General features: G+C 47.4%; 1 protein-coding gene across 5 annotated transcripts in view; it reads right to left on the bottom strand.

Annotated features, from left to right (window-relative positions):
- Positions 1–24,342, bottom strand: part of CDH4 (cadherin 4) — a 911,643-nt gene that overhangs the window by 84,957 nt on the left and 802,344 nt on the right. For all 5 annotated transcript variants that reach the window (XM_077335763.1, XM_077335764.1, XM_077335765.1 and 2 more), the window contains one exon: positions 17,846–17,983. In XM_077335763.1, coding sequence (XP_077191878.1) covers positions 17,846–17,983 — 138 coding nt within the window. The remainder of the gene's footprint in view (positions 1–17,845; positions 17,984–24,342) is intronic.

Here is a 24,342-nt window from a genome sequence, read left to right as displayed (position 1 = left end):
ATTAAAAAAATAAAAATACACAGCTCTCTCAACCTCTCCTTGTATGGCATGGGATCCAACCCTTCAACCATCTCAGTCATCTTTCTCTGAACTATTTCCAATTTGTCAACATCCCTCTTGAGCCAGCTTGATCCAGTGGTTAGGAACGCTGACTTCTACTATGGTGAGCTGGGTTTGATTCCCCGCTCCTCTTCCACATGCAGCCAGCTGACTTTGGGCTCCTCACCGCCCTGGTAGTTTCATTCTGACTCTCATACTCTCAGTAAAAGTATAGAACTTATATAACAGTAAAAGACTTGTGTCAAACAGTGTAATAAACAACAGTATTCAATAACAAGAGTAACAAACAGTGTGACACGACAACAGAACCCAATAACAAACAACAGTTTGATCTTTCTGCACTGTGCATTTGCCCTTTGTGCAGTTTATGTGGGCTTCTGGTTTGTGGTTATAGTTTCAGGGTCACGAATACACAGCTCCCTTTTTTTCCTGCTGTTTCCCATTTACTGCATATACCCCACTTTTTGGTTTGTTGCAACCTCCTAGAGGTCTCCTGCTATTACAACTGCTCCCCAGTTCACCTGGAGCAAACGGCCACTTTGGAAGTTGGACTCTCAGACATTATACCCCACTGAAGTCCTTCCCCTCCCTAAACCCCGCCCTCCTCAGGCTCCACCTCCCAAATCTCCAGGGGTTTCCCAAACAAGCTGGCAACCCTAGAACTAAAGAAGAAGAAGAAGAAGAGTTGGTTCTTATATGCCGCTTTTCCCTACCCGAAGGAGGCTCAAAGCGGCTTACAGTCGCCTTCCCTTTCCTCTCCCCACAACAGACACCCTGTGGGGTGGGTGAGGCTGAGAAAGCCCTGATATCACTGCCCGGTCAGGACAGTTATCAGTGCCGTGGCGAGCCCAAGGTCACCCAGCTGGTTGCATGTGGGGGAGCGCAGAATCGAACCTGGCATGCCAGATTAGAAGTCTGCACTCCTAACCACTACACCAAACTGGCTCATGCATCATGCTAACTGGGCTGCCTTTAATCATGCCACTCCAGGAAGGAGGCCCCCTGTACAGGAGAACAGCTCGGCTGGGCTGTTTTCTGAGGACGCCAGAACCGATCCTGGCACCAATACAAAGTCAGGAAACCCGCCCCCCCCTCCATCGGCCGACTTTTTTGTAGCAACTGCCAGAAGCAGACTCAAAGCAACAGCACACAATGTAACAAATTAATACGCTTGATTTGTATAATTAGCCCAGGATTTGCATAATATTCAAATGAGATGCCGCAGTGTTCGGGAACCGGATTCTGCCAAACCTAAATACGGGGAAGCGAAAAATTTGAAAGCATTTCCTACACTCCTCGGCTTTGGCCCTCGGGACTTGGCTTTCTCCTCTCCCCCCTCTCCCCGCCATGTGCTCTTCCCCCCCCCCTCTCCCGGCTGCTGAACCAACAATTTCCCATGCTTTAATTATTTATCCGAGAGGTTTTCATAAGGACCTGAGAAATGTAATTAAGCGCAGGAAGTCCGTTGCAATTGGAAAAAAAAAATGCTGAATTCTCTCTTCAAACCAACTCGACTGATTTGCAGTTTCCAGGATTGGCTGTTTGGGATTAATTGAAAGGCATGGAAAATTAAGGACTGTGGACCTGGTGCTCCTTTTGAATACAGCCTGGCCGAAGAGGCCGACTCCCCTCTCATGGACGGCTGATGGACATCTTGGGTATTATCAACACTCACGAAGCTGTCTTTATGCTCAGCCAGACCAGCGGTCCATCAAGGTTAGTGCTGTCTTGTACTCAGACTTGGCAGTAGCTCTCCAGGGTCTCAGGCAGTGGCCTTTCACATCTCCTGCTTCCTGTTCTTTTCTAACTGGTGATGCCAGAGATTGTACCTGGTACCCTCTGCCTTTCAAGCAGGGGCTCTTCCACTGAACCACAGCCCCTCTTCCTCCCCTGGTTCTGAAACTTTGATTAGAAAGTTTGATTATGCAGTCTGGGCCCAGTGTACCTGAGAGACCGTCTCCCTGCCTATACCCCCAAAAAAGCACTATGATCCACCACCGCCAACTGGCTGGTGATCCCTGGCCCCAAAGAAGTGTCGGTCCTCAACAAGGGCCAGAGCTTTTTCTGTCCTGGACCCCACTTGGTGGAATGAGCTCCCTGAGGAGATCTGGGCCCTGTCTGGACTCCCACAATTGTGCTGGGCCTGCAAAAGGGAGCTCCTCCACCAGGCATTCGCCTGAGACTGACCAACCAATTAAACTCATAGGAGCACAGAACCATAGAGTTGGAAAGGGCCATCCAGGCCATCTAGTCCAACCCACTGCTCAATACAGGGTCAGCCTCAAGCATCCAGGATAAGGATCTGTCCAGCCACTGCTTGAAGACTGCCAGTGAGGGGGAGCTCCCCACCTCCTGAGGCAGCCCATTCCCCTGCTGTGCTAGACTCATAGAATCCTAGAGTGGGAAGGATCCATCCAGGCCATCTAGTCCAACCCACTGCTCAGTGCAGGGTCAGCCTCAAGCATCCAGGATAAGGATCTGTCCAGCTGCTGCTTGAAGACTGCCAGTGAGGGGGAGCTCCCCACCTCCTTAGGCAGCCCATTCCACTGCTGAACTACTCTGACTGAATCCCCCCCCCCCCGTTATCTAGCCAGCATTGTTCTACATGTGATATAAACCCATTACTGCGGGTCCTACCCTCTCCTGCCAACAGAAACCTATCCATGCCCTCCTCCAAATACCAACCTTTTCAAAGACTTCAAGAGAGCCATCCTGTCCCCTCTCAACCTCCTCTTCTCCAGGCCAAACATCCCCAAGTCCCTCAGCCTTTCCTCCTGGTGCATAAATAATAATTAAAATGCAACAATGCTGAGATCATTTTTATTATTTAAAAAGAGGGGCAAAGAGGACAGTACACAGGGAAACAGCACCCAGGAGAGGCTGAGCAGGCAATGTCCCCAGGAAGGTCCCTTCCAACTGTATGATTATATGAGAGTTCCCTGCCCTCTCCAAGTCTCCAGGAGTATCTCAGCCTCAATGTGGCAATCCACCCCCCCCCCATGTCTCCACCTGGTGGCCAGGAGTGCCTGGCCAACCTATCTCACCTGGATCCCCTCCCTATGGTCTTTAACTCTACAGAGTAGGACTTATCCCGTTCTTCCCTTTGCATCATTTCTAAAGGACAGACGGGTCCGCAGTTTCTCTCCCTTTGCTTCAGTCGGCTGTCTTTTCCTGGAGGGGCCCTGGGGGTCTTGGCTGAGGCCTCCAACCATCGCAAGCACTCCGAGATCACCTCCTGCCAAGAAGATCACCTCCTGCCATCCTGTTTTGCTCTTGTTATACAGAGATAGAATAGAATCATAGAATCATAGAGTTGGAAGGGGCCATACAGGCCTTCTAGTCTAACCCCCTGCTCAACGCAGGATCAGCCCTAAGCATCCTAAAGCATCCAAGAAAAGTGTGTATCCAACCTTTGCTTGAAGACTACCAGTGAGTATTCACCTTGAAACCATCCTGTTTTGCTCTTGTTATACAGAGATAGAATCATAGAATCATAGAATCATAGAATCATAGAATCATAGAATCACAGAATCATAGAGTTGGAAGGGGCCACACAGGCCATCTAGTCCAACCCCCTGCTCAACGCAGGATCAGCCCAAAGCATCCTAGAGCATCCAAGAAAAGTGTGTATTGTCCACTCAGATGGGTAGCAGCTCTCCAGAGTCTTAAGTCGAGGTCTTCCTAGTACCCACTGCCTGGTTCTTTTAGTTGGAGGTGTTGGGGATTGATCCTGAAACCTCCTGTATGCCAAGCAGATGCTTTACAACTGAGCTATGGCCCCTTCCCTGGGCTTTCCATATTATGTTGGCCAATACTGTCTCCTCAGACTGGCAGGGGCTCTTTGAGACCTTCTTCTCTTCTCTCCTGCCAAGCTCCACCTTCAAATCTCCGGATATTTCTCAAGCCCTATGTGTGAACCAGTCTTGCGTCCCTTGGCTGTTGCAAAAAACCCCAAAAACCCTTCACCTCCTGCCAAGAAGCGCCAACCGACACCTGGTCCTCCTGGCAGGGCCACCACCCCCTCATCTTATTCTGAGCAGAATCCGCACAAAAAAAAAAAAAAGTCAGGCGTACGCAAAATTTTTCAGCCTAAAGGCCACAGCTCTTTCTGCTTTTGAGGGCTCTCAGGTAGACATTAGGTGTTATCAGCACTGGCAGGCTGCTGCTGAGCCCATGGACAATGTGTCGCCTTGAGACACGGGCAGAGAGGAATCCAGGTCTGACTGTCTCTCCCACTCTGTGCCCCACAATGGCCCTTGAGCTATAGAAGAATTTCTCTGGCCAGTCAAGCCTGCTCATCTAAACTGTAGGTGGCTGCTCACAACAAGAGGGCCGGAAGAAAATACCTGCAGGCCAGTTGTGGTCCCTGGGCCAAAGCTGTCCCATATGCATAAGAATTGCCTTGTAGAAATGGCTAAACTTGCCTCAGTGATTAGAGAAAAATCAATAGTTTCTTTTATTAATAACTGGAAACCTCTTACAGACTTCTTACAGAGAGCCAGTGTAGTGTAGTGGTTAAGAGCGGTGGTTTCTAATCTGGTGAGCCGGGTTTGATTCCCCGCTCCTCTGCATGCAGCCAGCTGGGTGACCTTGGGCTAGTCCCAGTGCTGTTAGAGCTGTTCTCACAGAGGAGTTCTGCCAGAGATCCCTCAGCCTCCCCTACTTCACAGGGTGTCTGTTGTGGGGAGAGGAAGGAAAGGCGATTGTCAGCCGCTTTAAGACTCCTTCTGGTACAGAAAAGCAACATATAAAAATAAACTTCTTCTAATAAAGAGATACAAATTACTGGAAGACTTGTAGCTTTAGAGATTTTTTTTTTAAAGCTGCTCTAAGAATTTTAAAGATACATGGATCTAAATTATAAACCTGAAGGAATAACCGATAGTTCTAGAATACGGACAGCTGGAAATTCAAAATTCACCAAAACAAATCCGCTATTTCTGTTCTTTTTGTTTTTCTTTAAGTATTTGAAAGGTTGTCACTTGGAGGAGGGCAGGATGAGCTCCCCCTCACTGGCAGTCTTCAAGCAAAGGTTGGATACACAATTTTCTTGGATGCTTTAGGATGCTCAGGGCTGATCCTGCGTTGAGCAGGGGGTTGGACTAGATGGTCTGTATGGCCCCTTCCAACTCTATGATTCTGTGATTCTATGATTCTTGTCTTTCTTTTTTCCTCCTTTGTTGTTCTTTCTGTCTTTTCCTTTCTTCTTTCTATCTATATTGAAACCATTAATAAAGATTGTTTGGACAAAAGAAGAATGATTGCCTTGATGGGGCATACCGAAATACGCCGGGCCTAGAATTCTCGTTTCGGCTGTGGGCAGCCAAGCCTTTTGGGAACAGTTCTCAAGGAGTGCACAACGGTGCAGATCGGTACCGGGACTCACTCCCAGCATCCAGCCCTCCGAGGTAACACACTCTCTTGATACGGAGACGGTCGACTCCGTTCATCTCTCTGTTCTCCGTGATCGAGGCGGCCCCGTCTCAGCGTGGTCCTCCCTTCATGTCCAAGCACATGAAAGAGAATCTGGGCTGTCGTCAGGCAAAGCAGAAGACGCCGAATCAGGGCAAACGGCCTGCACACTCAAGTTGCTTTCAAACAGCCTCCCTTCCTGCTTTGGATTCAGCGCTCTGTAGGAGTATCTCAAAGCGATGCCAAAGGGCAAAATTTAAAGTAGCTTTTAATAAGACCTCCTAAGGTTCAGGAGCTTAGAGAACTTGAATAGACCGGCGTAGTTCTTTTCTGCTGTTTTTCTTTTCCCCCTTTCGAAAGGGGACTTGATTGCGAGGCGTCCTCCCTTCCCACCCCACTTTCAAGGATCCACAACTCTGCTAATCACAAACACTTGAATCCGGCTCCATAACATTTCCCTTAAAGGAGGCTACTGCAAAAGGAAGGAAGGGGAGGGGGAGGGAAAGAAAGTTCTGAGCAGTGGGCAAATTTAAACGAACTTTTAATTAACATTTAAGACACAGAAGCCTGATCATGCAAATTCGCCGGCGCCTTCCTCTCTCCGGCTTGATTGTTCTTGATTGAATATGATAAAAATAGCCTTCCTCGGAGTTGTGCATGGGCACGGATCTCCCTTTACTCTCTGATTAAGAATTTCCTCCCTCCAAGTGGATGCCCTTCGCCGGATCTAGACGGCCTCACGGGAAGACAGGCAGAGCTACATTCTCAAACCTCCCAGTTCGAAGGATCCAGCTGTGATTCAGTACAATCTCCCAGCCAACAAAATTACAGCCTCTTTACCAATCAGGAAAATACTTTCATTTCACATCCTTCCCTTCACTACACCAGCATGGCCACTGTTGGGTGTCGAGCTGTCGTTCAGATCTCTTGCCTGCCTCTGTCATGACCTTGGACTTCCTTGGGGGTCTCTTATCCCCGTTGTGGGAAGGCGACTGTAAGCCATTTTGAGCCTCCTTCGGGTAGGGAAAAGTGGCATATAAGAACCAACTCTTCTTCTTCTTCTTTAGTCATATCAGGGCTCTCTCAGCCTCACCTCCCTCACAGGGTGTCTGTTGTGGGGAGAGGAAAGGGAAGGCGACTGTAAGACGCTTTGAGCCTCCTTCGGGTAGGGAAAAGTGGCATATAAGAACCAACTCTTCTTCTTCTCTTCTTCTATACTAACTGGGGCCATTTGATGTCTGATGAGGTTGGGCTAGCCTGGGCCATCCAGCAGTTCGAATAGGCCAAGTTCACCAGAATCTGGGAACTAAGCAGAGTTGGGCATGTTACTACTTGGTTGGGAGATCGCCAGGGAAGGGTATAGATTGCAGTGTTGAGGAAGGCAATGGCAAACTGCCTCTGCTCGTCTTACGTCTTTCTGTTAACAGGGAAGGTTAAGCCTTCCTGGATCTGGGATCCAGCTTGGTTTAGTAGGAGCCAGTTTGGTGTAGCGGTTAGGAGCACGGTGAGCTGGGTTTGATTCCCTGCTTCTTCTCCACATGCAGCCAAGCTGGGTGACCTTGGGCTCGCCACAGCACTGATCAAGCTGTTCTGAGTGAGCAGTAATATCATAGAATCATAGAATCATAGAATCATAGAGTTGGAAGGGGCCATACAGGCCATCTAGTCCAACCCCCTGCTCAACGCAGGATTAGCCCTAAGCATCCTAAAGCATCCAAGAAAAGTGTGTATCCAACCTTTGCTTGAAGACTTCCAGTGAGGGGGCGCTCACCACCTCCTTAGGCAGCCTATTCCACTGCTGAACTACTCTGACTGTGAAAAACTTTTTCCTGATATCTAGCCTATATCGTTGTACTTGAAGTTTAAACCCATTACTGCGTGTCCTTTCCTCTGCAGCCAGCAGAAACAGCATCCTGCCCTCCTCCAAGTGACAACCTTTCAAATACTTAAAGAGGGCTATCATGTCCCCTCTCAACCTCCTTTTCTCCAGGCTGAACATTCCCAAGTCCCTCAACCTATCTTCATAGGGCTTGGTCCCTTGGCCCCAGATCATCTTCGTTGCTCTCCTCTGTACCCTTTCAATTTTATCGATGTCCTTCTTGAAGTGAGGCCTCCAGAACTGCACACAGTACTCCAGGTGTGGTCTGACCAGTGCCGTATACAATGGGACTATGACATCTTGTGATTTTGATGTGATGCCTCTGTTGATACAGCCCAAAATGGCATTTGCCTTTTTTACCGCTGCATCACACTGCCTGCTCATGTTTAGTTTACAATCCACAAGTACCCCAAGGTCTCGTTCACACACAGTGCTACCTAGAAGCGTATCCCCCATCCAGTAGGCATGCTTTTCATTTTTCTGACCCAGATGCAGAACTTTACACTTATCTTTATTAAATTGCATCTTGTTCTCATTTGCCCATTTTTCCATTGTGTTCAGATCTCGTTGAACTCTGTCTCTATCTTCCGGAGTATTTGCCAGTCCTCCCAATTTGGTGTCATCTGCAAACTTGATGAGTAGTCCCTCCACCCCCTCATCTAGATCATTAATAAATATGTTAAAAAGTACCGGGCCGAGCACCGAGCCCTGAGGTACCCCGCTACTCACCTCTCTCCAGTCTGATGAAACACCATTGACAACAACTCTTTGAGTGCGGTTCTCTAACCAATTCCCTATCCACCTAACTATCTGAAAATCCAGATTGCAGTCCTTCAACTTATCCATAAGAACATCATGGGGAACCTTGTCAAAAGCTTTACTAAAATCCAAGTAAATGACATCAACCGAATTTCCTCGATCCAGCAAACCTGTTACTTGGTCAAAAAAGGAAACTAGGTTGGTCTGGCAGGACCTGTTGGAGACAAATCCATGCTGACTTCCTTGGATCACCAAATTGTCCTCCAGATGTTTGCAGATCGCTCCCTTTAATATCTGTTCCATTATCTTCCCCACAACGGAGGTCAGACTCACTGGTCTGTAGTTTCCCGGGTCATCCTTCCTCCCTTTTTTGAAGATCGGAATAACGTTTGCTCTTTTCCAGTCCTCCGGGACATCTCCAGTCCTTAAAGAGGTTCCGAAGATGATGGACAAGGGCTGTGCAAGTTCTCTGGAAAGTTCTTTGAGTACTCTCGGGTGCATTTCATCTGGACCAGGGGATTTGAACTCATCCAGTGCAGCTAAATGCCTCTCGACAACCTCTCTATCCATGTTAACCTGCCACCCAGACACTATCCTTTGGCTACAGCCATCTCTAGATGTGCCTAAACACTTTGACCTGTGGGAAAAAACAGATGTAAAATAGGCACTAAGCCTTTCTGCTTTCTCTGCATCTTTCGTTAGAGTTTGTCCATCCGCACCCAACAGCGGGCCTATTGCCTCCTTTACTTTACGTTTGCTCCTCACGTAACTGAAAAATCTTTTCTTGTTACAGTGGGCTTCCCTGGCCAATCTTAGCTCACTCTCAGATTTGGCCTTTCTGATGATTGATCTACAGTGCCTAGTAACCTGTAGGTACTCTTCTTTAGAGCTCTGTCCTTCCCTCCATTTCCTGAACATTTTCCTTTTCTTTCTTAGTTCCTCTTGAAGTTCTCTGTTCATCCAAATAGGCTTCTTAGAGCTCCTGCAGTGTTTTCGTATTTCTGGAATAGTCATTGATTGAGCATGCAATAGCTCTTGTTTGAGTAGCACCCACCCTTCACATGCTCCCTTCCCTTCCAGCATTCTCGTCCATGGTATGACACTCATCATGTCTCTGAGTTTATTAAAGTTTGCCCTACGAAAATCCAACATCCGCGTCTGGCTACAAGCTTCCTTGGCTCCCCATCTCAAAAGGAATTCTATGAGGACATGGTCACTTCCCCCTAGGGTCCCCACCTCCTTCACCTCATCCACCAACTCTTGCCTGTTATATCAGGGCTCTCTCAGCCTCACCCACCCCACAGGGTGTCTGTTGTGGGGAGAAGAAAGGGAAGGCGACTGTAAGCCGCTTTGAGCCTCCTTCGGGTAGGGAAAAGCGGCATATAAGAACCAACTCTTCTTCTTCTTCAGTAATAGCAGGGCTCTCTCAGCCTCACCCACCTCACAGGGTGTCTGTTGTGGGGAGAGGAAAGGGAAGGTGATTGTAAGCCACTTTGAGACTCCTTCGGGTAGTGAAAAGCGGCATATAAGAACCAACATTTCTTCTTCTTCTTCTGTACTGACGTAGATATAGGTAGGTAAGGATGCCTGCTTAAAATCTGGGATGGGTAGGCTGCCATAAAGGCTTCCTTTGCTCCTCTGAAGACTCAGGCGCGTGCTGTTTGAACCCCTCTAAAATGATCCGGGAGCACTTGAGACTGATGATTTTCTAAGGGGATTGATTAAATGAAGCAAATGAATGTCATCCTGTAGCCATCGTTGTATGTCAAATAGGAGAGGGTGCCTGTGCAAGGAAGATAACAAACTAATTACCTTAATATGTAAATGTGTACATATTTATCTGGTGCAACTCTTGATGCTCAAATGATCCCACCTGCCTTGTTCCACCTCAGGTGCCCCTTTCCAGGGATACCTCATGGGCGATAAATAGGCAACCCGTGAAATCATCTCTCTTTAGTTGGGAATATGGAGAGTTTCTGCTTGGCTAACATCTCTCCTTATCGGCAGAAACAACCACTATTTGTGTTTGTTCTTGAGGAACAAACTGCTAGACCTCTCAGGATTAGGAAGAATCTGCTTCTCCGTGACTCCATGAATCTTTGACGACTCAGAGGGCATGAGAAGGATTGGGTCTAACATTGTGGTTCTTTTGCCATCATCTCAACCAACTTATGGTGACCATATGGTTTTCAAAGCAGGAGATGTTCAGAAGTGGTTTACCATTGCCTGCCCCAAATAGCAACCCCCTGCTTCCTTGGAGGGGGGGGGGTCTCTCATCCAAACACTAACCAGGGCTGACCCTAATTCGCTTCCAAGATCTCATGAAATCAGGCTAGCCTGGGTCATCTGGGTCAGGGGCCACAAATTTTAGGAATACCATATATGAGGAGGTGCATTTGGGGCCAGCAAGCAGTCAAGATTTCCAGCAAAGCTTTATTCAAGGTACTAGTAGAGAAGTCCACTTTAAAAGTGGGTTGGAGGGGCCTGCCCCCTAGCTGTCGGGAGGCCTGCAAGAGTGGCAGGTCTCCATGGTGGAGGCCTCTGGTATCCCTTGCCCTGAACAGCAGGAAGAACAGTGAACCTCCGTGGTGGAGGTGTCTAGGCCGGACCATCCTCTGCTGGCAGTGAGAAGATAGAGAAGTTGGTCAGACTTGCCTGGAATCCGGTGCACACAATGAAGTCAGTGTGAGGCATCCTGTCTCGCTGGAAGGCCCCTCACTGGCCTTCCCAGAGTGGCCTGTGGTTGGCCCACAGTAGGGTAGGTTCTCCCACTGAGGACCAATCGGAGGTCCAGGAGAGAGCATGCCAGGCCTCTGATTGGCCCTCAGTGTTAGGGCTCTCCACCCTGAGAGACAATCAGAGGACAAGCACATCATCAGAAGTATGGTCACGATTTTATGTGGTATGATGATAAACTTTTGTGTGCATAGAATCATAGAATCCTAGAGTTGGAAGGGGCCACACAGGCCATCTAATCCAACCCCCTGCTCAACGCAGGATCAGCCCTAAGCATCCAAGAAAAGTGTGTATCCAACCTTCTTCAGACCTACTTCTTCAGACACAATATTTAGAGGCTTTTATCTGAATAAGCGTGCCTGCACATAAAGCTTATACCCTGACTAAAACTTTATGGGTCTTAGATGTACCACTGGATTCAACACAAGAGCTTGAGACTGCAGATTTCTGGGTTAGAGGAGCAGCTTCTGATTTAGCTAGCACAGACTTCCACAGCACAGTGAAGGAAGAAGAGTATTTAGTTTGTACTCCCCCTCCTGTGCTGTATGGAAGAGTTTGCTGGAAAGGGTTGTGACCTGAAGAACATTATGGGATATTAGAACCTTGGGCAGGCCACTTTCTCCTGCCCTGCCCCATTTTCTCCCACTTTCCTCGTTTGACCCTCAACTACTAGGGTTGCCCGCCTAGTAGATCTCCCAGAATTACAACTAATCTCCAGACTACAGAGATCAGTCCCATTAGAGAAAATGGCAGCTTGGGAGGGTGGCTTGTATGGCATTAAATCCCTTTCGAGATTCTTCCCTTCCCCACCAGGCTCTGTTCCCAAATCTCCAGGAGTTGACAACCTTATCAATTACCCTCAACATATTTGGCTCCTAAAAGGCAATGAGCACACTCAGTCCTTATCTGTTTTTTTTTTTTAATTTAATATCATCTATTGCACTTTTGTGTGCTTTAGCAGGGAAATGCAGCTCCTGGTTTCTGTTCCTTTGGCTGTGTTCCAAAATACAAGCCGTTGCCTCTGCCGCTGCCTTTCGATCTATTCTTTCCCCTCCATACTAACTTGGTGTAGAACAGCTGTGTGGCAATGAAATCCAATTCTGCTTTGAAAAGGGAACAGGCCAGGGTGTTTTCAGATGTTATGAGATGCAGAAAAAACACCGAGCACAATGTAGGGTCGCTAAGTCTAGGTATGGAAATCCCTGGAGCCTGATGAGGGTGAAATCTGGGGAGGGATCTACAGTAGGGAGGGGATGCTGTACCTCAGCTCACCTTCAAACAATATAGCAGGACAATGGGTAAGTCATGGTCTCTCCCCTTTTCAAGCCAGGATGGCCCCTCCCACTCTATGATGGGCTCCCATGCGTGAGAAAATGAGAGACCGTGTGATTGCAAGGGTGAGAGCATCAGACCAGGAACTGAAAGTCCTGGCTACAAATCCCCACTCTGCCAGGGAAACATATCAGCCATCAAAATTATTCAAAGCTATTTCCTGCAACCTTATTCGCAGTAATGGGTTTAAACTACAAGTACAATGATATAGGCTAGATCTCAGGGAAAAAATTTTCACAGTCAGAGTAGTTCAGCAGTGGAATAGGCTGCCTAAGGAGGTGGTGAGCTCCCCCTCACTGGCAGTCTTCAAGCAAAGGTTGGACACACACTTTTCTTGGATGCTTTAGGATGCTTAGGGCTGATCCTGCGTTGAGCAGGGGGTTGGACTAGATGGCCTGTATGGCCCCTTCCCACTCTATGATTCTATGGTTCTAATAACTGATCTGGTTATCAAATCCTGAGTTCTGGCAATCATTACCTTTTGCATTGCCATGGCTTTGTGGTAGGGTTGCCAACTCCAGCTTGAGGATGGAGGCAAAGGAAGGTATAGGTTGGCGGGGGGTCCTCAAAGGGGCACAGTCTCATTAAGTCCACCCACCAAAGCAGCCATCTCTTCCAGGGTGACGGATTTCTGACTCCTGAGGATGAGTTGTCCTTCTGAGAGATCTCCAGGTCCCACCTGGAGGTTGGCCACCCGGTCAGCTTGCATTCCAGGTTTCCCTCGTTTAACTATAACAAAGGCCTTTGTGCTCCTAGAGCATAAAGGGGGCTCTGAGGGTTTTTAAAAACACTCACCTGAAATGGATTTCTGACTAACCAGGGCGCTGATTTATATTAAAGGTCACTTTTGCTAAAGAGCGCTGGTTTATATCACGGTGAAATACCCTCCGGTTTGAATTATGGAAAAGAGCAACGGGGAGTGTGTAAAGCTGTTCCCAGCCCATGCGGAAAAAAGAACAACTTTCTGCTCAGGTCTTGTATAGAGAGAAATGGCAGAGTCGTCCTTTATCCCCGCAGGAGGGAAAGGCGGCAGTTCCCAATCCATTTGGCTGAATCGGTGTAGGGATCGGTGTCGTGGTTAAGAGCGGCAGCTTCTAATCTGGTGATCTGGGTTTGATTCCCTGCTCCTCCACATGCACCCACCTGAGTGACCTTGGGCTTGTCACAGTCCTGATAGTGCTGTTCTCACAGAGCAGGCTCTCTCAGCCTCACCTCCCTCACAGGATTCCTGTTGTGGGGAGAGGAAGGGAAGGTGATTGTAAGCAGCTTTGAGACTTGCTTGGGCAGTGGAAAATGGGGTATAAAAATAAACTTTTCTTCTTCTTCTGGAGACAGGTGTCTGGGAGATCTAAATACTTCTAGGTCGCCATGCATATGGGGATGATCGAGGCTGAAGGTACACAGGACTGCAAGCATCCACAAACCTCTCTTAAAGCAGGTAAATTGGAGGGCTACTATAATAGTCTCTGGATGGTTTTCAGAAAGGACAAGCTGGACATTAGATTACAGCTTAGATTAGAGACCTCATGTTGCCCAATCATCCTTGCAAAATATCCTGAAGAGGCACGGCTTTGAAGGGGAACGAGGGGAACGAGGGAAGAGGTGTTTTACCCTTCTTCTGCCAGTCCCCTAAAACTTCTCTCTAGCTTCCTCCCCTCTTGCAAAGGGAGCAAAGGCTTGCACAGTTGAACACATGCCTAAAAGGGCCCTTGATCCATCAAAGCAAGCTATATTCTGATTGGCAGTGGCTCTCCATACCACTTTCTCATTGTTCCTTTCCACTGGAGGAGCTTGGGTAGGATCCTGTGATCGCATGCCAAGTGAATGTTCCACCACTGAGCCGTATAGTCCCCCTAGGGGCTTTTGATTTTATGTTTGCCAGTATTGTCATAGAATCATAGAATCATACAATCACAGAGTTGGAAGGGGCCATGCAGGCCATCTAGTCCAACCCCCTGCTCAACGCAGGATCAGCCCTAAGCATCCTAAAGCATCCAAGAAAAGTGTGTATCCAACCTTTGCTTGAAGACTACCAGTGAGTATTCACCTTGAAACCATCCTGTTTTGCTCTTGTTATACAGAGATAGAATCATAGAATCATAGAATCACAGAATCATAGAGTTGGAAGGGTCCATAAAGGCCATCTAGTCCAACCCCCTGCTCAACGCAGGATCAGCCCTAAGCATCCTAAAGCATCCAAGAAAAGTGCGTATTGTCCACTCAGATGGGTAGCAGCTCTCCAGAGTCTTAAGTCGAGGTCTTCCTAGTACCCACTGCCTGGTTCTTTTAGTTGGAGGTGTTGGGGATTGATCCTGAAACCTCCTGTATGCCAAGCAGATGCTTTACAACTGAGCTATGGCCCCTTCCCTGGGCTTCCCATATTATGTTGGCCAATACGGTCTCCTCAGACTGGCAGGGGCTCTTTGAGACCTTCTTCTCTTCTCTCCTGCCAAGCTCCACCTTCAAATCTCCGGATATTTCTCAAGCCCTATGTGTGAACCAGTCTTGCGTCCCTCGGCTGTTGCAAAAAAAACCCAAAACCCTTCACAGAATTCATTCGGAAAGCTTTCCTGGAACATTTCGGTTTTAATGAGCTATTTTATCTTTGCTCTTGGGGACGGGTGGGGCGAATGTTATCCGTGTGCCCGGTTCTCCCGTGACTGACACAAACATTTGCAAATCTGATTCCTTTTTAATTATGTAGCATTTGGGGAAATCTTGCTCTTGGCAACAGCCTTCGGCCAGGGGTGATAAAAATAAACAGAACACGTATGAAAGGGAATTGACGACTGACGTGGGGGTGGCCTGTTTCCTTGGTCAGGAGGCAGCACAAGGGCTTCTACAGGAGACATTCTAAGGAACATCCAAAGTTCATCAGGCTCAGGGGCTGGAGAGGTGTTCTAAAACTCTGCTTTAACAGAGAAACAAATATTGGGTGTGGAGTTTTATGTTTCTAGATCTCGGCCACTAGATGTCTCCAGGATTCAGTCAATCGCGGAAGAAACACAAAGTTTACTTCTTCTCCGGGTGGCTTCAGAAGTCACCTCTCTGGCCCCATTCTGGCACATTCAAGTGAATGGGGAATCACGGACTACAGTGTAGGGTGCAACCACATGCATGGAAAGAAGCACTAATAAAAGACTTTTCTTTCTTTTGTTGTGAGATGGGAGTTCTGGAGATTAGGCTCAGTTCTAGATTTTGGGGAGAAAATTCCAGGCAGCCCAAGGCAGAGAGAGTGTAGGCCAGGTGTGGACAAAACTGTGGCTCTCCAGATGTCCATGGACTACAATTCCTATAAATTTATTTATTTATTTATTTATTTATTTATTTATTTATTTATTTGGGGATTTATATACCGCCCTTCCCAGTGGTACTGTCTTGGTTCGGTTTACACGTTATAAAATTCAATACAATAAATCAAAATTAAAATATTAAATGAGTTTAAGATAATTTACAACAACACTTATCGTTGTCGAATCAGCAAGAGATAAGGACTCGAGGCCAGTTAGATGTTACGTTGGAGGAATTGATTTTAGGGTGCAGCCTGGGTGGGGTTGGGGGCCCACCCTCCAAAGCAGCCATTTTCTCCAGAGGACCAAATCTGTTGTCTGGATATCAGTTGTAATTCCGGGTGGTCCCCAGGAGCCCCCTGGAGACTATCAAACCGACACCCATGCCCCTCCCCCACTAGCCTTCCGAGCATCTTTCCGCACCGGTTCACACACTCGTAAGGACTTCTAGCCACATGCAACACATAATTTGCCTTTTCAGTGACAACACTGTGCATTGCGTGCAGCAGAGAACATGGGTGGCAGGATGATGGGTGGAAGGTGCGTAGATGGTGGGAAGGGTCAGGCAAGGGGCCCTACTGGGAGCTCTGGGCCCTGGAAATTGCCCCACTTTGGAGTATCATGATGTCCGTTGTATATCCTATCATGGGGGCTGCAGAGCTAAGCAAAGCTACCTGGGAAAGGTTCCGCTGCTGGCTGGGCATTAAAAGAAATCATCAAGGAATTTGGTGGGTTTCATCCAGGTCACCCTAGGTCTCTTGTTACGCAGGTACCACAGGACCTCTGGGCCGTTGTGGTATTCCAACACTCCTCATCCCACATCACACCATAAACATGTACTCCAAACCACATTCTGGTAGCTTTGATGAAGATCAGCAAACAAGTCAGAGACCCCTGCAACATTGCTGGAGCACAAACGGAACAATTCTCTCCATCACACTTTCATACATGATATTTTCATCCATGCTCTTTCGTATGATTATTGTCGTTGTTGTTATTGTTATTAATTGGATTTATCAACCACTACTCCCAGACTCGCTGGCTTGTGGCGATTTACAGACAATAAAAACGTAAGATATAGAACATTACACTAATTACAGTAAAAAGTGACAAAAGCTGTTCGGAGTTGACCCTCCCACCGAAATCTCCCACACCCACTCAACAAACCCCCTCCCACCAAGTTTTAATGCAAATGTAAACTCTATTGTCTTGAGAACATAAAAAGGATCCTCTCTTTTTTCCTGTCTTGCATTAACAAGCTCCAGACATGTATTGAAATAGTGCTAGAGAGCATCTAGGGCATTTTTGGCATGATCTGTGACCTCAAAGGAGCAGTGCAGCAAGCCCTGGGTGGGACAGGAAATCCCGCCCTCTCACCACTGCCTTTATTGGCCACCATTTTGACTGACAGCAGGCAAAAATAACTTTTCCCCTCAACCAACTTTCCCTTTAACGTCCCCCCCCCCCACAACTGAGCAGAGCAGTTCATATCCTGTGCAAAATATAACTGCTGTAATCTTCATGGGCAGTTCAAGAGCAATAGGGTTGAGCGGTAAGTGTCCTGCTTAGTGTAGGGGGTTGGACTAGATGACCCATGAGGTCCCTTCCAACTCTATGACTCTATGAATACCCTCCGTGGCTCCAGATTGCTGCTGAGCAGAGCTTCCTGTGTTACTGAGTGGCCACTTGCATGTACAGCTTAGAGGAAACATTTCCCCTGATGCTGGTTGCAGCGACACATCTCTTCTGTTATAAACAGGAAATGACATATGGTAATTCTAAGAATTGCTGGAAACTCTATACTATAACCACAGAGTTTCCGGTGATTCCTAGAGCTACTCATGTCACTTCTAGATTTTTTTTTAGCTGAAGTGACATGAGGTTGAAGCCAGTATTACACCTCTACCATATAGAATCATAGAGTTGGAAGGGACCTCCTGGGTCATCTAGTCCAACCCCCTGCACTATCCAGGACACTCACATACCTATTGCTCATCCACTGTAACCCGCCACCCCCTTAAGTTTTCACAGAATCAGCCTCTCCGTCAGATACGTGCACCCATAGCAGTCGTGTGTCTGGAAATCCCCTGAGAAAAGAAGGGCAATACAGCTCTTCCTCTCTGTTTTTCTCTCTCTCTGTGTCTATATTGTAGGTCACAATTTTTTCATTTCTGTTGCCAGATAGCTGCGCTCCTTCATGAACCATTTCACCCGCCCCCTCCATTTTTATTTGCCGAAACTCTTTGTTACACAGTTATCTATCAAGTTCGTTCTATCTGCCAAACTAGAAAACGGGAAACCAGCCGCATCAAACGTCCATGAATTGCAAACGCGGCCGTGTGTCCATACATCATTGCGCTGATGTATTGATACTTACGGTGCTGGCAGTGAATTCGGGTGGGTTGTCATTCACATCTGTCACCATAATGATTGCCGTTGCTGTGTTCGAGAGACCATAGTTAAGGTTTCCTTCCATATCCGTTGCCTGAACGATGACAGTGTACTGCTGAACTTTCTGAAAGCAAAAAAACAAAATAACAGAACGAGAATGCATGATGTGCATTTTCTTCCCCTTCCCTTGTCTGCTTGGGAGTTTAATAGCAAAACACATTGCTCCAAAAACATCTATGAATGGAGCTGCTGCAAGAAGAAGATTTTTTTTTTCCAGATACATTTTTCTGGGGACGATCAACAGACCAGTGGGCCGGAGGAAAAGCTCTCCTTCTGGTCTCTCCAGCTCACCTGAAAGTAAATGGCACTAGATTCAGGTGGGTAGCTGTATTGGCCTGAAGCAGCAGTGGCACCTTTAATACCAGCTAAGTTTAATTCTGGGTATATGCTTTATACATACCTGAAGAAGTGTGCATATACATGAAAACTTATCAGTATAAACTTTATAAAATCCAAACTGACTACTCACCCACTACCTGACTGGCCCTTCCAGAGGTTGTGCCACCAATAGAGATGGAGCACTCTGCCAATGAGGGCCAATCAGTTCAAATTGCCAATTGCCAATTGCCAATGAGGGGCAATTAGTTCAAATTGCACTCTGCCAACAAGGCCAATTAGCTCAAATTGCACACTGCCAATGTGGGCCAATAAGTCCAGACTGCACTCAGCCAATTAGGGTCAATCAGTTTAATTTGCACTCAGCCAATTAGGGCCAATCAGCTGAAATTGCATGCAGATACATCACTTCCTACCTGATTGCCTCCACCTGGAATTATTTACCCAATAGGAGACAGGAGATAGCCCTCAGCCAGGAATGGCCCACCCTGGTAGATTAGCCCCAATCAGGAGGGAGCTCTCAGCCAGGAAAGGCTAATAACAGGTTAGCTCTCCACCTCCTATTGGCTGCCAGTTTCAGATGTTTGTTTGGTGGAAGAGGAGCCAGGCTCAGAGCATACCCAGCTGCCAGTAAGTTGCCCTGGCCTCCAGGCCTCTTTGAACTCAGAAGGGGGGGGGAGAGCGAGTTGCCCCCCTGACACAGTCTTTGCATGATTTTTGAAAGGGGGGGGCTGTGGTAGGCCTGAAAACAGTCTCCTGCCAGCCCTCTGGGACCCAGGGCAGCCAGGAGAAGCCTCTGCCCTGGGAATGTTTACTCATTAGTAAGTCATGTGATGTTTGCACTTTGTAATCTGAGAAGGGAAGAATGTTTTGGCAATTGCAGCAGGGGAAATAATGCTGATGTGGGTGGAACTGGGAAGATGCACCCTTTCCCTTTCCGTATGGAGACCACCTTGGTCTTGCTGCAATCTTTCCAAGAGCGTCACAACAAAGCAAATATGAGACCAATGGCAGCGAAGATGGGGAAACTGTAGAGGGGGCACAGAAGCGCCATGAGGCCCCAGGGACACATGGAGGAGGGAGACACTGTTTACCAGCAGCACCTCCCCAGTAGAACAAGAGTTGGTTTTTCTCCCTTGCTTAGCCCTGCCCGTAGGAGCCTTAGAGTGGCTCATAATAGCCTTTCCTTCCTCTCCCCACAACTGACAATCTGCGAGGCAGGTGAGGCCGAGAGAGCTCTGAGAGAAACTGTGAGAACAGTTTCTAACAGGACTATGACTAGCCCAAGGTCACCCAGCAGGCGGAGGAGCAGGGAATCAAGTCCAGCTGGCCACATTAGAAGCTGCTGCTCTTAACCACTACCCCAAGCTGTACAAATGGCCATTGCCTTAAAGCAGGGGTAGTCAACCTGTGGTCCTCCAGATGTTGATGGACTACAATTCCAATGGGGATTGTAGTCCATGAACATCTGGAGGACCACAGGTTGACTACCCCTGCCTTAAAGAGATGTTGCTAGAGCAGGCAGAAGCAGCTGTTGCAGGAGGATGGCATAGTCTTTTTTTACTTGCTCATTGACTGCCATGCAGAAGGTCCCAGGTTCAATCCCTCGCATCTCCAGTTAAGTACCAGGCAACAGGTGATGTTAAACACAACAGCCTGAGACCGTGGAGCGCTGCTGCCAGTCTGAGTAGACACTACAGACCTTGATGGGACCTACTAGTTGTAGTGGGTAAAGCGGTGGCCTCTAACAGCAGTGGCTTGGAGACCAAGTCATTTGAGGAAAGGCTGGTCTGTTTAGCCTGGAGAGAAGATGACTAAGAGGTGATGTAATAACCATCTTCAAATACCTGAAGGGCTGTCATAGAGAAGACGGGTAGGTTAGGTACTTGATTGGGAGGCTCTGGAAGAGGAAGACTCTGCAGAGGAAGGCAATGGCAAACCACCTCTGCTTCTCCCTTGCCTTGAAAACCTTTTGCAAAGGGTCAATCCAAGTCATGATATGGCAGCCTACAACTACATATACATGGTACACAGCCTGGCTTATGTTTCCCCAGAATCTTTGGTCTGCTGTCCATGGTCCTGGACTTGACACTGGTGACATAATACCTCTGGCTCCCCAGGTTCCAGTCACATGCTTGCATTTCACTTGACCCCGGGTCATGAAAAGGTGAAGACCACTGATCTAGGAGGTGGTCAGTATGATGTCATGGTTCCGGTTCTGAACTCAAATGGAGCAGAACACTTCTATGGAGCTTATTGATGATGATGCTATCTGTTTAGTCGTGTCAAATGCTCAGCAATTCTATAGGAAAGTCTTCTCCATACTTCTCTGTCAATGACCACTTCTTTTAGTCGGTTCATGGTCATCCCTGTATCGGCTTTGATCGTGTCGAGCCAGCGGATCCTTTGGAGACCACGTTTCCTTTTGCTGCTAACCATGCCGAGCATTAATGATTTTTCTAGCGAGTTTGATCACATGATGTGTCCAAAGTAAGTGAGCTTCAGCCGTAATATCTTGCCTTCTAATGACCTAGCTGGTTTGCTCCTCTCTAAAACTATCTTGTTGCTAACTTTGGCTGTCCGTGGTATTCGCAGAATTTGAATACTATGTCAGAAGCAGACAGACTAATAACTAAACTTCTGGATTTAAAGAAAGCTTTATAGATAGAAGTCCTGATCACTCCAACATTTGTAGATGATTCTGATCAATACATGGAAAGCAAGCATTTATCAATGGCTCATTCCCACCCAAACTCCCCTCATTCCCAGAGAGAGAATTCCCCCCTCCCACAGGTGCCATCCTGGATGCTCGGCCAGATCCTCGCCAGACCGTATGGCCTTGGGCAACAGATCACCCTCCCTTCCTGATAACATAGGACAGAGAAATAATTGTAACAACACAGCACAGCAGGAGCAGATAGAGCAAGGCAGTAACAAATGGTTCAGGGTTATAGAATCATAGAATCATAGAGTTGGAAGGGGCCATACAGGCCATCTAGTCCAACCCCCTGCTCAACGCAGGATCAGCCCAAAGCATCCTAGAGCAACCAATAAACGAGTGTATCCAACGGGGTTATAAAAGGTTCTTCAAACAACACACATCAAATCAACATGGAGTCTCTCAGGTCAATCACAAATCATGGCAGAGATCAGAGGGACTGATCCTGACACTCCAGCACCATAATTCGAAAGCATCTATTCTCCTCTAGTCTTCCTTCTTCAGGATCCAGCTTTCAGATCCATAGGTTGTAATATCTTCCCTTGTAATGACATAGTTGGTTTGCTCCTCTCTTAAAACTATCTTGTCGCTAACTTTGGCTGTCCGTGGGATTTGCAGCATTTGCCTCCAACCCCAACTTATTACAGACCTGCAAATCCCAGGTGTCATAGCCGTCACTCTGCAGTCTAGTCACACCTCACAGGTAATTCTGAGACGTATGCAACCCTAAGCTACCTGGAGGAATCGTGGGATGCAAATACGATACATCCTTATCATTATTAGAGGATAAAAAAAAGAGAATTTGAATGGTTAGCATTCAGCTCTTTGGTGCTATATAACAGATGCTATTTTCTTCTTCTGATATTAAAAAGCCAAAGGAAATAGGGAATAAAAGGGAAGGGAAGCCGGTGAAATTGCCAGACAATCATAAGTATCTCCCCAAAGCGGCTCGGTGAGTTCACTTAGGCAGATGAAAAGCCATTACATGAATGGCTAATATTGATGGGGGAAATTCAGTAAAAGGAAGGAAATCTCAACACAACAAATGACTTATTGGTCTTATCAACGGAACGTGAGCTGCCTTCTGTGCCTCTTTGACTAGGAATCGCTGGAAATTGAATTTCCACGGAGAGCCAGGATGTCCCATCTGCTATCGACCGGCGCAACCGGTCACACACGATCACGAAGGGACACATTCAGCATGCTGGGGTGGACAAGCCCCCTTCAGCCCGCCGATGTGCATAACTGGGGATGCTCTGTGGCCCACGGACCACACTCTGTGTGGCCATCCAGTGCTAAACGACGATGCCAACAACCCGGGTTTAGGAGATGCACAAAGGCAGAAAAGCCAGAGAATGAATTTGGGGGGTAATTTTAACCAGGATTCAGATTCTATCTGAGCCACAGAGCTTGACTGTACATCAAGGTAGCATGAGAGTTTCTAGGTCTCTCCTTATGGTGGGAGGTTTCCTGTAGGTAACATGTATTACCTTCAGTGGAAGAAACACTTGACAAAGTTGGCGGGGGTACAAAAAGTACAAAGAGCTGCCTTTTGTTTGTCCTTTTATCTGTTCTGTTTAAGCCAGGGATTCCCAGCCAGGAGTCTGTGTACCCCAAGAGGTCTGCGGGAGTGCTGGAGGGGGTCTGCAGCTTTCCCCTGCTGCCTTGATTGACTTGGCTGCAAACTAGGGAACCAACTGTTTCCACTGCTCCCCCCTCCCAAGTGTGAGTTCTCCCATGGTTTATGCACCTACATGCCTTCTCCAGCCTTAGACTGCCTCCTGTCTCCCGCCCACTCATCCTGGAGCCTGCTTGTTAATGCAGGTGGTGGTGTCAGTTCTGGGGGGAGAGCTGCAGCAAGGAGGTGCAGCCAGGAGACATCACGTCCAGGGCTGCTCGAAACCTGAAAAATTATTTCAGGGGTTCCTCCACAGTAAAAAGAAGAAGAGTTGGTTCTTATCTGCCGCTTTTCTCTACCCAAAGGAGTCTCAAACCGGCTTACATATGCCTTCCCTTTCCTCTCCTCACAACAGACACCCTGTGAGGGAGGTGAGGCTGAGAGAGCCCTGAGATTACTGAAGAAGGAGAAGAGTTGGTTCTAATATGCCGCTTTTCTCTCCCCAAAGGAGTCTCAAAGCGGCTTCCAATCGCCTTCCCTTTCCCCTCCCCACAACAGACACCCTGTGAGGTGGGTGAGGGTGAAAGAGCCCTGATATTACTGAAGAAGAGTTGGTTCTTATATGCCGCTTTTCTCTTCCCAGAGGAGTCTCAAAGCAGCTTACATTCCCTTTTCCTCTCCCCACAACAGACACCCTGTGAGGCGGGTGAGGCTGAGAGAGCCCTGATATCACTGCTCGGTCAGAACAGCTTCATCAGTGCTGTGGTGAGCCCAAAGTCACCCAGCTGACTGCATGTGGGGAAGCGCAGAATCGAACCCGGCTCACCGGATTAGAAATCTGCACTCCTAACCACTACAACAAACTGGCTACACCAAGCAGTTTGAGAGAGGCTGATTTAGACTATTAAATTCATTGATTTCCCCTGTAGTCTTACACTGCGAGAAGGGGAGAAATGTACTTCTTTCTCTACCATCTCCATCTCAGGCCTAATTTTGTAAAATGTTTGCATCATTCCTCAATTGTCTTTTCTCCAAGCTAAAAAGTCCTAACCTCTTTAACCTTTCTTCATATGGAAGAAAATGGTTCAATCTCATGCAGGGAGGATCTCAAATTGGACCACGGCCTCTAATGCACAGTTTGAGCTCCAAAATGATATTGACCAAAACAGGCTTGGGTTAGTTGTGCGTCTTTACTAGTCCGGACCACGAGGAACAGCCAGCCCTGCATGCCAATGCATCTGTATATAGAAAAATCAGATTGATGTGCAGCAAAATAAAGCATCAATATCCCCCACTAATTTCAACGAGAGATTCGAGCACATGCTTATCTGTCACCTATCAAAATCAATGAGATTCATGAGGGCTTCACTTTGTCTGAGTTGAGCTTCGATTGAATGATGACACTTTACGTTAAACCAAGCATTGTAGGCAATGAAAGGAAAATGAGAGGTAAGAGGTGCATCGTTTCCCCGGTAAAGACGCAAAGAAAACAAAGGCTGACCAATAGTTCCTAGAGCTCGAGAACTGGTCTGAACTGAATAAAATGATGTTCAATAGGGACAAATGTAAAGTTCTGCATTTAGATAGGAAAAACCAAATATACCAATATAGGACGGGGGCTGACTTGTCTTGGCAGTAGCATGTGCGAAAAGGATCTTAGGAGTCTTAGTAGACCATACATTGAACATGAGTCAACAGTGTGTCTCGGTGGCTAAAAATGCAAATGGGATTTTGGGCTGTATCAAATGGA

The sequence above is a fragment of the Paroedura picta genome, chromosome 4 (assembly GCF_049243985.1).
Source record: "Paroedura picta isolate Pp20150507F chromosome 4, Ppicta_v3.0, whole genome shotgun sequence".
Taxonomy (NCBI): domain Eukaryota; kingdom Metazoa; phylum Chordata; class Lepidosauria; order Squamata; family Gekkonidae; genus Paroedura; species Paroedura picta.
Note: the sequence above shows the minus strand (reverse complement) of the source record. Positions and strands in the feature narration are given on the sequence as shown.